Source organism: Thunnus thynnus, chromosome 2 (assembly GCF_963924715.1).
Source record: "Thunnus thynnus chromosome 2, fThuThy2.1, whole genome shotgun sequence".
Taxonomy (NCBI): Eukaryota; Metazoa; Chordata; class Actinopteri; order Scombriformes; family Scombridae; genus Thunnus; species Thunnus thynnus.
The window spans coordinates 34,420,454-34,438,669 of record NC_089518.1 but is presented as its reverse complement, the minus strand read 5'-3'; the positions used below and the strand labels follow the sequence as shown (position 1 = coordinate 34,438,669).

The window sequence follows — 18,216 nt, the reverse complement described above, 5'->3', positions numbered from 1 at the left end:
ACAATCATATACAAATCTTTTTAACATCTAATTGATTTTGTCCTGCTAACACATAACTTGCTTTGGCTCAGTGGGCTTGTCTATCAACTCTCCTGTGTCGTCTCTCCTTTCCATCTCTTTTTTCCTCCTTTTTTTTCTTGCTGCCCTGGATTGGGGTTTTAAAGCCCGTAGTCCTCTTGAGAACTCTGTGACTTGCCTATCGGGTCGCATCTCAATGGAAGACTTGCAGACCCAAAGGAGTACCAGCATGGACTGGCTTAGTAAGTTCACTGGAACCAGTCTGCGTTCACACTGCAGACCACCGATCAGTTCTGAATCTATGTTTTTACCTCATGAGTGCAGAAGCAACAACCGAAGACGACCAAGTTGCTTGTGTATTTGGCTTTCTTTCAATTATCTCACTGACTTCTATATAACAGCATTGGCTCAACCAATCTATCGAGACACTGAAATTATATTATTGGTGTTATCTTACTGTCTGCAGGGGAATTGGAAAATGACTTTGTGCCTCTTTCTGCTGTTAAGAAAGAGCAGAAAAACATCAGATGTTGGTGAAAACAATCAGAACTGAGAAATGATGAGCTGCAGTTTGAACGTAGCCACAACAAACCTGTAGTGTAAAACACTAGAATAATTTTATGTTCTTTTAGAGAGTAGTGATGCTGAATAAATACATTTTCTCATAGTGTAGTTGCAACAGAGCCTCCCTAGTCAGTTTAGACTTTCCATTTATTTACTTTAGTGGATTTCTTCCATTATTTTAAAGCTGTAGTCAGAACAAGATCCCTTAAATATATTCACTATTTTAGGTATTTTTTTTTTAATCCTCAAGTAGTGCATCCTATGAACACAACTATTTTTTTTTTTATCAATCATTTTTCATCACGCAGCTACATACAGAAACTTATTTATAGTGGCTGCATCATACTGGCAACCATGTTATTACCCACAATACTTAGGGACCAGAGGTGACAATCCATATGAAAGGGTACAGTGGCATCAGAATTTGCACTCGTGGAGATTTTTCATCTCTCCCGATATCGTCTCTTATCTCTCGACAGCTTCAGGACTGAAGTGAGGTCACGTTCTTCTGTCAGACCTCTGATGCTGATGTTGACGAGCTGAAACCTGAAGTCAGCAGAGCATCAATCAGAGTGCTTAGCGGAAGACGTTGATGTGAAAGACGCACAATAAGACGATCAGATATCCCCTACAGTAAAATTCCTAATTATTTTCAGAAAATAAGGATGGATTCATAAAATTTGATTTTGTCATTCCTAGTCTGGAGAAAGATGTTTGAAGAATAATAAATTAATTTGAATTGGAGCTCAGTCAACATTGTAGTAACACAGTGGCACCCTGTTATAATAGATGACTGTTAATGTTGACCAAAATTTCTGTCTGTTTTATGGGTTGCATGAAGATCGTTGTTGCCTTGTTTTTGGCGGTGCTTGGGGAGTAAACTGTCTGGGCCACTTGTCTTTTCTTGGGTCACTGGTCTCCTCTTTTCCATTTGGTTCTTACCACCTGGTGAAGGTGAAGCTGATCTAACTGTTCAGGGTTGGGTTTTTTTTTTTAACAGATAGTCCCACCACAACTCACCGGAACCTGACGTCCAGCAGCATGAACGACATTTCAGACAAGCCAGAAAAAGACCAGGTGAGTCAGCTTGATGGTATTAAAGTGGAAATCCATTTTTGTTATCTTGATTTTTTTGTCTCTAAATGTGCTGTAGTGTTTCTGCACTGCACCTGTCAGTCAAACTCGAAAAAATGATGAAACTGATGTTTCTATAGGCGGTGCTCCTTTCTTCGCCAAGTTACTGTAAATTTAAAACACATCACTGTTGACAGGAAACAGATAGCACTTAGATAAATAGTTATATTGTGACTGTGTAATAATAATGTCAGTCTATTAAGGTCAAGATTAAAGCCTGTGAATGTCAACTTAGTCCTGTTAGATGTGTACTAGATAAATCAATCAACTATGGAGATCATGACATCGCTTGCTGGCTCGACATTTTGACAAAAATAAGTTGTCTTCACATATGACAATCAACATTTTAAACTAGATGTTATAGATGAAAACGAAGCTTAATCCGACAGCTGTGTGGCCTATTATTCAGAAACAGAGTTTTACGAATAATTTAGGAAAAAAATTATGTTTCCAGTACATCGGATATGTTTTTTCTAACTGAAAATCAATAGCAAAGTTTCAAATGAGGTTGAAGGAGTAGTACAGGGGTTTCCCAAACTTTTTCAGCTCGAGACCCAAAGGAGAAATCTGGTGTCTCTGGGAACCAGACTGACAAAAATACATCACGAATTGCCATAAAATCTACATTTATAAACTTCTGTTAAAGAGCACAACAAACTGTGAATATAAAATGTATATGGAATGTATTTATTTCATTATAAAAGTAAATGACAGCACTAATCAAATTTGCTGAGTGTAATATTAAGTTTCTCACCACCTCATAAAATATGTACACACAAGTATGTAACACTTTTAAATGAACAAAGATGTTCTACTCTCATTTCTATTTCTCACCCCTTTCTCAACTCTCCATTTCTTATCCCCTCCCTCCTTCCCTCAACCTTAATGACCACCTTAAGCAACATTCTGATTTATTTTTACTGACTTATTTTGAAATGATACTGACCTGACACGCTAGAAGGGGAATAAAAAATTAATACATGGCTATGTGACTGGCTGAAGTTTTCAACCAGCAGATCTATTCTGAACTTTGTTTTTGAAAGTGCTAGTCTGAGGTCATGCTGAGCATTTAGTCTGTTTCTGTATTTGTTTTTTCAGGTATGCTAGAGTAGAAAACCCAGATTCACATAAGTATGTGGTGCCAAACTGAACCAACACATCTACAGCTTTCTTAGCCAAGCAGGAGAACTCTACGTACCTGCTGGAGATGAGCAATCCAAAACTGTGAGAGGGTGATTGTGTCAAACCGCATCTTACTCTTGTTGACCTGCAGTGTGACCAGTGCCTCTAGGTCTGTCTGACTTAGACCCAGCTCTACTGATGGCACAGCTTGGAAGGGATACTTCACCCTCTGAAGGTTTTGAGATCCCTTTGAGTCAGGGAAGTAGTGTTTAAAGTTCTCCTGTAGCCAGACGTGCCCAGCTATGTTCTGCTTCACCGAGTCACTCAGGGGAACCCCCGTGTGCTCTTGGTTGGCAGAGAGGACATAAAACATTGCCAGTTCGCTTGCACCCAGCTGGGACTGCCACAGACCCAGGCGTGCAATGAATCCTTGAATTCCATCTTCCAGCTCCAAAATGCTGTTCTCCTTTCCTTGAACGCTTGTGTTCAGTGTGTTGAGCTTGTTGAAAATGTCCACAAGGTAGGAAACTCTTGCCAGCCACTACTTCTCCTGAAAATGCTTGGCAAGGTTAGGATCCTTATTCTTGAGGTACAGGAGGCCATGACCTCTTCTCTCAGTTCCCACACTCTCTGCAGAACTCTTCCCCTAGAGAGCTACTTCACCTCAGTGAGAAAGCAGGTGCTCCTACTCTGCTCCCATTTCCCTGCATAGCTCTGTGAGGAGCCATGATTGTAATGGTCGTGTTTTGATTCACTACTCTCACAACCATATCAAAAACCTCTCGTAGGTCACACTGTAATGTTTTGCTTCCCTGTGGGTGATGCAATGTGTCAACTTCACATTTGGAACCACTCTATGAATATGAGCCACAAAACCAGCCTTCACCCAGTCATGCTCCTGGCGCCATCTGTGCAAATTCCAATGTAGTTAATCCATTCCAGTTTGAGATCTTTCAAATTTTTGTCCACCACTCTGAAAATATCCTCTCACGTCGTTGTTGTGTGCAGCCAGTTACAGAACAGGAGCTCCTCCTTGATTTCCTTACTACTGGTGTATCTGGCAAAGACCATTAACTGGGGAATCCCAGCAACATCAACAGACTCATCTAGCTGCATCTTTCCGCTGTAACTGACTTCTGAACGTCCGCCGCCATGTCCTTGATTCTGGTTGCAACGGTGTTATTTGAGAGTGGGCTTCCTCACCCAAGAGAGAGAGGGACACATAGTTAAACATGGTTTTATCAGCTGCCCTTCAATGGAATGGGGCTTCTTGACCTTGGCAAAGTGGAGGCTAACTTGGTATGATGCCCTCAGTGCTGCTCTGTTCCCTTTGAATGCCTGGTAGATGAGAGAGAGGATATTATCATTAAAAGTCACCACTCTCACTCGTCACCACTACATTAGTCACACACACACATAATGTCTGACTTTTGTGCGGCATGGAAACTGATACACAGTTGCACTTAACTAATACAAATGTAACCCACACATAACTGCCTCTTCCACTGTAAAAACAATGTTGAATAAATGCACTTTGTTGCCTAATTCACATTAGGGACAAGCCCATGAGCCGGGGACAGAATGTCGTGCATGATTGCCGCGTGGCGTTGGCTGACGCCGCAATACGAAGCCAGTTTGGTAAATAAGCAAATATGGGAGAACCTTGTGAAAAGTGACATTACAAAATAAACAAGTTTATGACTAGCTAGCTAACTGTATTTCCTCTCCGATTTGCAGGCTAATGTCAATCTCCTGAAAGTCTCTTTGCACAGGAAAAATGGTAAACAGCCCTGCACACAGCATCTGAGCTGAACAGAACACTCTTCTATTTTAATTAGGAAAATGAATTCACATATCATAGCGTCATAACATGCATTTTACTCTGCCAATTGATGACCAAATAAAAACAGGTCCATGGCCCACTTTGGGTCATGACCTCAAGTTTGGGAAAAATGCTATTTGTTTATTTTGCTGAGAGTAAGATAAGATCGATGCCACTCTCATATCTGTGCGGTAGATATGAAGCTACCATCACCAGCCAGTTAGGTTAGCTTAGCACAAACACTGTAAACAGGGAAATGGCTCTTCCCAAAAGTAATAAAACGTGTCCTTTTTACGCTTTGGTCATACAATATATATTGTATTAATTACTGAACTTTAAAAGTGCTGGAAGGTGCTAAACAAAATGCCTTTCAAGCCAGGTAGTAGAACATGATTACATAATCTAAGGCTGGCATTGCGAGGCTTACATTCACCTTTGCAACCAGATGCAGCTTCATCAACTGCAGAGCTGAAGAAACCAGTCTGAGCAGACTGAGCTCAGAGCAGAGATAACATTGTCTAAAGTACATTGTTCCAACCTCTTCTGTCATCACTCAGTCTGCTGCAGCTGCTCTGAACCTGCTACAGGCAAGTCTGTAAAACTATATTCTGCTTGCTTATGTAAAATCTCTGCTCCGCTTAGCAGTTTGTTAAGTCTGTCGAAAAACCGAATAAACTTTTCCTTTAATGGTCAGTGTGGAGCTTTTGGAGCAGGAGGAGACTGCCGTGAGGACAATTGTTAGACTAAGAATTTGGGTATAATGAATAACAGAGAAAGGGCGAGCAAGGTGAGAAAGATAAAATTAATGATTAATTTATAATGGAAAGTACACACCAAAACACTCTCCTGTACTCTCCCAATCTTTTCCAGTCCATTTCCACTACATTACTTTTACTGTCACACCTAGAGAAGATATCAATGTGAGTTTTTTTCTCATTTTCTCATTGAATTTCCTGAATTTTCTGAATTTGCAGCATCTTTACTTCTCCTTCGCCCTCTGGTAACTGTATGGTTCACACTATCTTATCCATCTTGCTTATATGCGAGTGTCTGTTTCTGCAAGAATACCACGACATCAACCACCTGCAGAGTGCATCGCCTGCTTTACTACAATGCAGCAGATTACTGTAGCTCTATATCCCACAACATCTCCCAGTCCAGTTTTGTTGAGTGGATCAAAGAAAAAAAATGGGAGCTGTAGATTTAAGATTTATAGGAATGTGACTGGACAGTGTCGTATTGATAAAGTTATTTAAGTATGTACTTCATAGTTGGTCAGATGTGATGTTGCAGCACTTCTGCTGGGATAAAATGCACAAAATATTTTTAGTAATGCTTGTGAATAGACTTTGTTCACCATACAATTCCCATTAATTCTGTAATTCCCATTTAGTTTATTGGATTTATGACTTTTGAATTGAAATTGAATTACAGCAAAACGCATTCATTTACAAATCACTTTCTTTTGAAGAAAGCTGCTGTTTTACCCAGTTACACTGTAATTGCTGCACATGCCCATCAACTATTCTCCGTGCACTGATCTTTTTCAGAATGGAGACATCATACTGTAAACTCCATTGAGTCTAATAGTTGAATAGTTAGATTACCACAGTTTACAGCAGCCATTGGTTCATATGCTCTCATCCCAGACCATGCCTCTGTGAGAGGAGAATTAGGTCAGACCGATCCAGTTAGTCTTCCTGTGGGACAGATAGAGTAGGAAAAAGACAGCTAGACAGGAAGAGCATCTCCTGAACTGAAGCGCTTCTACACCCACTCAGCCTATAAATACCATTCAGACGTTTCCTCTGTGGGCTGACATGCACTGATCGTTCTCACACTGGCTTCATGTTTGAAAAGTTAGAGCTTAACGATTGAGATAAGATAGAAATGAAGATATGAGCCGGGCAGATCCACATTTAAAGACTGGAATAAGATGAAGTGCATAGCTGAATTATGAACACTATAAAGCTCATGTGCATTACAACATTGGCATAATTGGAGTGTTGGACTGTCCAGAAGGCCTACACTGTGTTCTATAGTTAATGAGCTTATCTATTTCGTGATGAGTTTAATAATGTATGCATAAGACTCAGAGACTTGCCTATTCTCAGTTTTCCCATCAAACTACTTGAAGTCTCATTTTATAGGTGTTTTTCACCATCTGTAGTGGTTTCGACTTTAAAGGGTCAAATTATCCAAATGACAAACAATATACAAATATTTTGTAGCACATTTTATTATGGTTTCTAGCCATGCAGATAGTTTTTGTTGTCCAAGTTTTAAGACATCTATCTTTGAGTTTTTTGCTCCCATCCCAACGTAATCGGAATGAATGGAATTTAGTTTGTGGTGCTCAAAGCATAAAAAAAAGATTTTCAAAATTCAACAGCAATGTGTCTTTATGTTGCCACAAACACCACTGCCAGACTAACAAGAAAAAAAAACAGTTTTAATCACATCACACCTGGCCTCAGCTCTCTATAGTTTTAGAATAAAAAAAGGGGCAAAAGATAACAAAAATACTTTTTGTCCATAAAGCCCGACATGTACAGACATTTTTGTTCAATATCCAAAATCCAAAATGTAAAAATCCGTCTGGCCTCGTATGTCATCTCACTTAGGCGTTTGGTTTTTCTAAAGGTTAAATAAAAAGTTTAAAATTAAGTTGTTTTTTTGTTTTTTTGTTTGGAATACTTTGCCAAATTAGATTATATTAGAAAATTACATTTTTTTGTCATTTGTCTGAACAGATCTTGTAGAGGGTGAAAAGGCAGGTGAAGAGTTAACAAATGTAAAAGACGAGGAAAGTCATTCATTAACTCAGTTTTAAGTTCTCATGTGCCAACCAAAAAAAACAAAACAAAAAACAAATGAACTAATCATATTTCATGTCTGAGATAATTGAATTTGTGCATCATGCCAGTTTACAATCAAATAGGGTCAGCTATAGTTTACAGGAGCAGTGTGATGTGGATTAGCGGTGGTCGGACACAGGTCAGGGTTTACAGTTACGCAGGTTTAACCTCTCGACTCAATCATTGACAGACAAACTCTTTGCCAAGAAGGCTCAACAGCCTCTGATTGGATCTATTTGGATCTCGCCAGTGGAAGGTCACAAGTTTATGGGATATCAACCCTGAAAGGTTGACGGCAGTGATCATGCCACTACATGATCTGGATATGGCGGGCATGGTGATGAGTGGGAGACAGATAGCCAGTCTCCATTTTGATTTATTTTCTTTCCTTGTTGTATTTAAAGGGGACCTATTATGCTCATTTCCAGTTCTATATATTTTTTATTCTGGGACTCCACTACATTAGCATTGCATGATTCACAGTACAAAAAAAAACTCCTTATTTATCTTATCCCGGCACTTTATGCAGCCCCTCAGTTCAGCCTCTGTCTCTAACAGGCAGTCTTAGCTTTGTCTCTTTAAGGTCCCCCCTCCCGATGAGCCCACTCTGTTCTGATTGGCTGGCTTTCCAGAAGCCTGCTGAGGGGCAGCTGTTATCTCAAGATCACAAGTTAATTATTTTGTTATCTCGAGGTAACAAGATAATCAACCGGTTACCACAAGAAAACAAAAGGTCGTTTCCTCTTATTATGTGTGTTTATCAGCGAAAAGGAGTGGCATGCATGCTGAAGCAGCCTACTCCATTGGCTATCATGATGGTTCAGTTTACACCACTAACAATTTAGATGCTTTTATCATATCAATAATAATTTAAGCTAATGAAAATATAACAATGCATATTATTTTGTCATGGAAGCACCCATTAGTCTAAGTATTTTTTAAGTATCAGAGATTCTGCTATGTAGTCTGACTTCTGGCTATAGGACTGTGTAGTTAGTGAGATGTGCCACCACTGAGTGCATATCTCTTCTTCCATGGGTGCTCTTTTGTGACAGCAATTTTGTAATAATTATTATGAGTGCACTATTATAGATGTAGCATTGGTTCAACATAATGAACAATGCATGGAGGGATGACATGCAAAGTGCCAGTTAATATTCATGTTCATACTGACCAAAATGAGCCAGCAGCAAGGAAAAAGTTGTTCTCTTGTGATAAATGATCTCGTTATCTTGAGAAATTGGTCTTTTGTTTTCTCAAGATAATGAGATAAATCAACCCGTTATCAGGAGAAAACTAGCTTTGTTATCTCGAGACAATGGCATTAAAAAAATAATTGCAAGCACAGCTGCTCTTGGCTTCCATATTAATAGGGTAGAGCAGAGGTGATGAAGGTCATTATAGAATCTCCTTGATGTTGTTATCAATTCTTGTAGACAATGAAACAACTCTACTTACTGTGTAATGGGCCAGTGGAGCCTGTCAGAATGTAAGTAAAAACCTCCAAAATGTCAACTTTTCACGTATTAAGTTCTGAGAGCTTTGATTTAGCTGGATGGCTCTATGTCTCTTTTACATTATCCACAAGAGTTTCTGAAAACAGTCTCAACCCATAAAAGTGCATTTAATCCTCCCACTAATTTGACAACATAATAATAAAACACTTTGGAAATTTAGTCAGTGATTTTTACTCCTGTGGTTCTACCAGTTTTCCTTTTTTGCACCATTCCATCATATGAGTGGTAAGGCAAAAATAAATGTTATGCTGATACGATGATGATCTCTTTTTGGGGAACAATCTGTGGTTGTGATGAAATGCAATAAGAACCTTTATTTACTTTACTTGAACAGCAGTCAACTAATGGTTGCGTAGCCTTTTTGGCGTAGTTCTTGTGAATGGACGGCTGAGGCGATTACAGGGTGTTGCATTTAAATCTTTTTGATACTCAGTCTTATGCAAGAGAGGGTAAGAACATTGTCAGTAGACATAATATCTGGGTTAGGGTCAATTAACCAATTCAGAACATTGAACTTCAAATACAAGTCTTACGTGTTATATGTTAAGAGATGTTGAAGAAAATAATTTAAACCCAAACTGAGATTGATGTAAAACATAATCCAGGACACAGAGGTCCTGTGAAACGTCACTGGCTGCGTCTTGGTAAATGTTTTCTGTGGGATCTCTGCTGTTCTCAAAGTTAATATCTAACACAATGGTTTTCCATGATTATCTTATCTAAATGGTTATAATTCATTGTCTTTGAAGTTTGATTTATTAACAATCTCAAGCTGCACATACAATAAGCATGCCCCCTTTGTTATCATGGGGAACAACTAATGAAGCGAGTGTGGCATGAAGTGCATTGTGATAGAAGAGTGTGATAACAGCACCTTGAAACCACAGAAAACTGAAAGGAACTTCAGAACAAGCGATCGAGTGTTCAACCAGAGGTGTATGAATGGGCAGAGATCGTTAGCAACTGAAGGGCATTTTAAAAAAATATTGCTTTAAGAGTTTCAAAAATGTAAACCTCAAATCCTTTTACATGACATCAAGATGTTCACTACCCATGCTGAGGAACTGTGTTTTCTCTGGACATTACGGTGTGGCTGCTGGTGTTCAAGAAACAGTTTGAATTTCACTTAAAGTCATGAATTGTCTCCTCTGAGGACAGAGGTGACCAGTGACCATACCTGGTATGATATACCATGAGTCTTAAGGTCTGCTCCGGCAATATCTGGAGTATAAACTGATGTACAGATCAAACCATCTTGATAATATTTTAATAATAACATGTAAGATAAATACCACAGCTACAACAGAAAATGTGTTGCCCTCATCTGATGCACAGGTTTGAGGTTTTGGTTTACAATGTAATTTCATTGCTGTTTTGTCATGAAAATACTCGTGTTCCTGTCGTCAGACCAAACAGTGTGGGTCGTACCTTTTTTAATTATCTTTTAAAGATCTTTTTAACACAGCACTGCAATATAACAAAACATAAACACAACTTCAAACACACTAGGAAACTACAGCACTCTGCAAAGATTCCAGCTTTATGTGGAGAAATTATTTTGGAGCATGGAAGCCATCTTCAAAATTTTCACACCATTATCAAAAGACCAAAAACGTGCTTTCATTAATTTTAAAAAAGAAAGAAGAAATACATTGCAGCCACCATGAAAAAATATTAAGTAATATTCTCAATATAATGTAAAAAACATTTAAAATAACGTAAAACATGTAAAAACACTGGTATGGTCCTTTAATCGTCATTGCCATACTATCAGACGGCTGCAGGTAAAATTAGTGCGTTTTTAGTTGTTTTCTATCTACCATTAGAGCTTAATTCATTGGGTTTATACGGTTTATTACATTTACACTGTTAGCTCACCAGAGATCACAGCAGACAAAAAGAGAGTTGACACAGAAGTTGTTAAAACACCTCTGAAGCAGTTTCGCGGTCTGTCTGTGAAGACAAAGAGTATTTTGACTGACAATCTTTAATTATGTAGATACAAGGGGAGCCTCCTGGTTTGGTATTTAAGCTGAATGGGATTGTCCTGTTTGATATAGGTCGTCTAATTCAGACTGCGTCATACAAGGCAGGTTGATGGTGTGAACGTAGCATTTAACGTCTCCTCCTGTTCTCTTTTGTACTTTTAGCTGAGGAACAAGTTCATGAAGAAGTTGCCCAGAGACGCCGAAGCCTCCAACGTGCTGGTGGGGGAGGTGGACTTCTTAGACGCACCGTTTGTGGCATTTGTTCGTCTGCAGCAAGCTGTGATGCTGGGAGCCTTAACAGAAGTCCCTGTTCCCACAAGGTGGCTGAGATTCATGTTCTTACTCCTGGAATTTTTTAAATAGGAGCTAAATTTTCAATGTAGAAAGAAGGTGTCAGTCCAGAAGTTGCCATGAGTCAGGAGTTAAAGTTACCTAAGTAAAATCTTACATAACATTATAAGGTTTTATAACATGACAGATGTTACTCTACAAACTCTGGAAAAATACTTTAAAAGATTGGAATAGATCATACAGGTTTTAATGTGTCCAACTCCTGTTTGTGTTCTGGCTACTGAGGGAGAAACACCACAGTAGCTTCGCTGAACTGGTTTCTTTTTGTTTGTTATATGTCCAGTGTTGTGGTAACCAAGGAGAAAGGAGCAAGTTTATTTTCTGTTATTCTTTATTCTTACACTTGATTATTACAATGGAGGCAACTTTTCAAGCAGCACACATGAATTAGTAACTCCTCTGTGCTGTAGACGTATCTAATGCGTCACTGTTATGGCCGTACTCAGGCTAAACAACTCCCTTTAAGGTTGTATTGTTATAATGAAGCTTGTAGAAACATTTCTAAGGTATTTGAATGGCTGGAATGTATATTCAGCAGCTGCACTGCAGTCAAAACAGAGTGACGTCATGTCTGCGTGCTTAGTTAACTTTAGTAAATGTGTCCATATATTTTAAAAATCTGTGAAGAACACAGCTGCTTTCTGTACAAACTTCACATGACCAAACCAGCCACTTTAACAGAATGTATTACTGTAAAATTGTGTACTTTTCTTAATTTCATTATTCATTACTGACAGTTATGGTTACAGAGAGTTGTATTTCAGGAAAAAAAAAGAAAATTTACTGGGTAGTTTTGCCCATTATGCACATAAATCCATGCAAGAACATTATTTATCTCAACATCCAGGTCTCCTCTGCAGGTGTAAATATATAAAGGTTTATTTATTTTTCTTTTCTTTTTGTTTTGTTTTTTTTTAATTTGCAGATTTTTATTCATCCTGCTCGGACCCAAAGGTAAAGCCAAGTCGTACCATGAGATAGGTAGAGCCATCGCTACCCTGATGTCAGATGAGGTGAGACACATTTCATCTGCGTTTTATTTTAATGCTGACGGCGAGTCTCTGATACACACATCAAAATTAGACCTTTCATTTAACCTGACAGATCACTTTCACTGAGTTTTGACAGTAAATGTCTCACTTACCGTGCTACCCTTCGCCAAATACAGGGAGTAAGACTACCTGTGTGAAGCTTATAATGTTTGATTTTTGTTGACAGTGAGTAGTTGATTCAATACAATAGCATTTTAAAGGGTTTTTTTATGAAGTTTTGTTGGATTGCATAATACTGTAAGTGTTCATGTTATTTTGTCCACCATCTGTAGGCTGACAATCTTATTTACTTCACTACTTCTTTACAAACTGGTAAAATTGAAGATCATTCCACAGTTTTTGAATAAAGTAAAGATGTGCTAAAAGTGTAGTAAATCATCTGGAATACTTCCTCAAATTCTTGGAGTTCTCCTGTGGGAAAGAAATAATTTTTAGGATGTATTTATGAGTATCAACATTTTTAGTTTTTACCATATTTTTCCAATACAGAGTATGAATTAGTATTTATGTAAACAAAAAAAGTTCAAAGTGATCAGTAGCTCATGAAAGAAATTAAGAGACGTACAGCGTGTGTGAGTTGATGCTGCATTGCATTCATATTTTATTTATGAAATGCATCTCTGTCTCTCTGGGTAAATATATATTCTTTGCTTCATGGGTGCACTTACACCTGGATTTGTGATGTTTATGTTGTCAAATGTGTGTGTGGGATCTCACTCTCTTCCTCATCTATTAATCAGCAGATCTGATATCACAGTTCGCTGCCTGGTGACACTGCGAGCTTTGACAGGTCTCTCTCACACTCGAATGCCACGTCCTTCTCTGTCTTTGTCCAGGTCTTCCATGACATTGCGTATAAGGCCAAGGACAGACAGGATCTGCTGGCTGGTATCGATGAGTTCCTGGATGAGGTGATTGTGCTTCCTCCTGGTGAATGGGACCCCACCATCAGGATAGAGCCTCCGAAGTCTCTCCCCTCCTCTGACAAAAGGTCTAAAAACATAATTAACAATGCAACAAACAATGATAACGATCATGTATGACAGAGAAAAACATTAAATCATCACATCTTAAAAGCTGAAACCAGGAATTTTTCTGGCATTTTTGCTTAAAATAAGGGACTAAAATGTTTATTGAATTATCAAAATAGTTGCCAATAAATTTTCTATCCATCAACGAATCGATTAATTGACCTACCGTTGCAGCTTTTGCAAGGCTGTGTGTGTCCCTTCAGTTGTCTTCTATAGCGATAATCTAACCATTTACCAATTTTCAGTGTAATTGTATCATGATTATATGATCTAGATCAGGGGTCAGCGACCTTCAGCATACAAAGAGCCATTTGAGCCCATTTCCCACCAAATAAAACCCACCTGGAGCCGCAAAATCTGTTCGATCCCTAAAATGACGATTACACCACTTATAGTTACATTACACTTATGAGTGAATATCTAATTAGAGGTACATATTTCACATAAACAAAAACACACAAATGTATTTTGTTTTCAGTGGTTTAAGTTAGAATATTCATTCATTCAGCATTAACAACTTTTTTGATATTTTAAGGGAAAACATATTTTTGTTAGTTAGTTTGTCAACTATGTTATGGACAACCTGTACGCCATTACAGACTGACTAAATGCTTTAGTTTAGGTAACACACATTTTTAGGAGTTCTTGTGTCTATTCTGCCATATATACAATGCTTTTTTTAAAAGTTTTTTTTAAAGAATTTTATATTTTGCAGATATAATAGTGATATGCTCAGCACTGTCATTAAAGTCAGGAGTATTTTTAATCATAAATCTGCCTTACAGGTCATTAAGATAGTTTTAAGGTTTGTTATGCAAAACTCCAACCTGTGTGGATGTACGATGTACCTCAAAGGATATCAGAAGCAGCATGTTAAAAAATCAGGTGTAATCATAGACTGTATAAAAATATGGATGTAGTTACGGTGACGTCACCCGTTGGTTTCTGAAGAGCGGTTTTGAAGCTCAAAGTGAGCCGCTCCAGCCGTCGCCATCTTGGCGGTCCAGCCAATCAAAAATGGGCAAAGAGGCGGGCCGAATGGCTGAAACAAGCCACCTAGCGGCTGGCAGACCTGTTACTCAAAGCAGCCATGTCCTTCATTATGCATAACTTTACGGCTTAATAAAATTTAAACGAGTGAGTTATAAAAAAATTCACCCCCCCGTACAGTTGTCATGAAAGGAGAAATTAGCTTTTATACCAGGCTGTAAACATGTTTATTTCTGCTGTAAAGTTGGGCATTTTAACATGGGGGTCTATGGGGAATGACCTGCTTTTGGAGTCAAGTGGTCATTCAAGGAACTGCAGTTTTTGGCACTTCCGCATTGGCTTCATTTTCCAGCCCTGGACGTTGCCGCTTGGGTGTAATACATCAAGTGTAACACAAACAGGTGAACCATTCTCGTCAACAGTAAAAGCAAATAAATCTGTCCATGAAGCATTAAAAGTTCTATTTTCATCAGAAATCTTTCTTTTTTTGGATTTTTCCATCGTTAGCTTACTGGGGGTAGACCGCTCAAAAAATGCACTTGCCTGTTGCCCGGCAACAGCCCCGGCAGGTGACGTATATTTCGATCGACAAAATATTAAAACGTTTTATTTTTATATTACAACATCACCTAACTCTCCAAAATAACAACTATTACATTAAAATAAACTAACTAAATAAAATAAAATAAATTAAAATTAAATAGCCATTATTTATTGATATTTTGTTTCTAAGCGACAGGGAGCTGGGCCAGAGGACCCCTGAGCTAGATCATGTTTATATTTTATAAAATTCTGTTGTTTAAATTCATGACCCCTCAAAAATTCTATTTTATATTTGAAAAAACTAACAAAATGACTTCCTGTTGCAGAAGTTTTTGTTTACATGTTCACAAATTTTACATGTGAAGAGTTTTATCTTATGTAACGTGCAATGAATACTATATAAATTATTTTATGTATGATATGATTACATATATTTCAGAAAATCAGACGACATTTTACTAATTTCAACCATCTTCAATTTGATTTTTAAGAAAATACAGAAATTGTTTCAGTTTGTGTCACTGGCATGCCAAATTATTTTTAAAATATTTATGAGGGCTATAAAAAGTGACAGCAACCACAAGTATTCACTGATTCTACAGAGACCTCAGGCTGTAAATTACTGTAGTCTTCTGGTCATTTATTAACCCATTTATCCTTCACACATACACACACACACACACACAGAGGAAACATTGCATGAAAACACACACACATGCTTTAACTGACACAGCACATTGAACTCATGTGTGCCATCCATGCACTTATACATGTGTTATGAGTGTCATATTTTAACCAGTTGTAGGTAGAGAAGCATCAAGCCTTAGAAGCAACGTTAATCAAACTGTACGGAGGATTCAACAATTAGTGAGCACACAATCAATGCAACAGTACATTTAAGAACGACTTTGTGGTAAAAAATAGAAATGAAAATTGATAAAACAGAGAGAGATAGAGAGAGAGAGAGTGCAGGCACATCTTGCATTAAACATGTAAGAAGCCACAGATCTGTGCCTGCTCTGAATGCTGTGTGTGCAGTAAGTAGATTATTTTATAGAAAAGCAAGAGTTGCAGAATCACTGAGGGGGTGTTCAGGTGTTACAGCACAGTGTTAAATTATGAAAGAGCGGCAGAGGAGCTCAGAGGGGATTTTATTTAATCAATCAATCAATCAATCTTTATTTATATAGCGCCATATCACAACAGAAGTCATCTCAAGGCACTTTTCACATAGAGCAGGTCAAGACCGTACTCTTTAATTTACAGAGACCCAACAATTCCCCCATGAGCAAGCACTTGGCGACAGCGGTAAGGAAAAACTCCCCTTTAACGGGTAGAAACCTCAAGCAGACCCCGGCTCTTGGTGGGCGGCCATCTGCTTTGACCGGTTGGGTTGAGAGAGAGAAAGAGAGAGGGAAAGGGGGAGGGGGGACAGAAGAAAAACAATCACAACAACAACAACAACAAGCACAAGCATCAATAGACAGGGAAGGATGCCATCAGGACTGTGAAGGACCGCGAAGGTTCGGCCCGGGAGTCAGGTTTTTCTGTGAGATGAGAAAGCACAAAAAAAAAACTCTGGGGAAGAAGCAAAGTTAGTGACATGCATTGATGTTACATGAATGCATACAGATGGAGAGGAGGAGGAGGAGAGAGGAGCTCAGTGCATCATGGGAAGTCCCCCAGTAGTCTAGGCCTATAGCAGCATAACTAAGGGCTGATCCAAGGCGAGCCTGGTCGGCCCTAACTATAAGCTTTATCAAAAAGGAAAGTTTTAAGCCTACTCTTAAACATAGAGAGGGTGTCTGCACCCCGGACTGAATCCGGTAGATGGTTCCATAGAAGAGGAGCCTGATAGCTGAAGGCTCTGCCTCCCATTCTACTTTTAAAGACTGTAGGGACCACCAGTAAGCCTGCATACTGGGAGCGCAGTGTTCTAGTGGGATAATACGGTATTATGAGCTCTTCAAGATATGATGGTGCCTGACCATTAAGGGCTTTGTAAGTTAGGAGAAGGATTTTAAATTCTATTCTAGATTTTACAGGAAGCCAATGTAGTGAAGCTAAAATGGGAGAAATGTGGTCTCTTTTTCTAGTTTTAGTCAATACACGTGCAGCTGCATTCTGGACCAGCTGGAGAGTCTTTAGAGACTTGTTAGGGCAGCCTGATAATAAGGAATTGCAATAATCCAGCCTAGAAGTAACAAATGCGTGAACTAGTTTTTCTGCATCTTTTAGGGACAGGATGTGCCTGATTTTTGTGATATTACGTAAGTGGAAAAAGGCAGTCCTTGAAATTTGATTTATGTGGGAGTTAAAGGACATATCCTGATCAAAGATAACTCCCAGATTCCTTACGGTGGTGCTGGAGGCCAGGGTAATGCCATCCAGAGCAGCTTTATCATTAGATAATGTGTTTCTAAGGTGTTTAGGGCCAAGCACAATAACTTCAGTTTTATCTGAATTTAGTAGTAGAAAATTGCAGGTCATCCAGGTCTTTATGTCGTTAAGGCATGTTTGGAGTTTGTTTAACTGATTGGGTTCATCTGGCTTCACTGATAAATATAATTGGGTATCATCTGCGTAACAATGAAAATTTATGGAGTGTTTCCTAATAATATTACCTAAAGGAAGCATATATAAGGTGAATAGAATTGGTCCAAGTACAGAACCTTGTGGAACTCCGTGTCTAACTTTTGCCTTCACGGAGGATTCATCATTCACATGTACAAACTGAAATCGGTCTGATAAATAGGACTTAAACCAGCTTAATGCAGTTCCTTTAATGCCAATTAAATGTTCCAGTCTCTGCAAAAGGATTTGATGGTCAATTGTGTCGAATGCAGCACTAAGATCTAACAGGACAAGTATAGAGACAAATCCTTTGTCCGATGCAGTTAAGAGGTCATTGGTGACTTTCACCAGTGCTGTTTCTGTGCTATGATGCGCTCTAAATCCTGACTGAAAATCCTCAAATAAACTATTGTTATGTAGAAAGTCACATAACTGATTAGAGACTGCTTTCTCAAGGATCTTGGCTAGAAATGGAAGGTTAGATATAGGTCTATAATTGGCTAAAACACCTGAATCAAGAGTAGGCTTCTTAAGAAGAGGTTTAATAACAGCTACTTTAAAGGACTGTGGTACATAGCCTGTTACTAAAGACAGATTGATCATATCTAGTAAAGAAGTGCTCACTAAGGGTAAGGCTTCCTTAAGCAGCCTA

The 18,216-nt window shown here is 38.6% G+C and overlaps 1 protein-coding gene across 3 annotated transcripts in view; it reads left to right on the top strand.

The window, feature by feature from the left end:
* slc4a4a (solute carrier family 4 member 4a) overlaps positions 1 to 18,216 on the top strand; it is a 74,789-nt gene that overhangs the window by 32,712 nt on the left and 23,861 nt on the right. For 2 of the 3 annotated variants that reach the window (XM_067571778.1, XM_067571783.1), the window contains exons 8-11: positions 1,583 to 1,659; positions 11,186 to 11,343; positions 12,300 to 12,387; positions 13,263 to 13,417. In XM_067571778.1, coding sequence (XP_067427879.1) covers positions 1,583 to 1,659; positions 11,186 to 11,343; positions 12,300 to 12,387; positions 13,263 to 13,417 — 478 coding nt within the window. Of the gene's footprint in view, positions 1 to 164; positions 261 to 1,582; positions 1,660 to 11,185; positions 11,344 to 12,299; positions 12,388 to 13,262; positions 13,418 to 18,216 lie in introns of all 3 variants that reach the window. The other variant, XM_067571771.1, reaches the window with a different exon arrangement.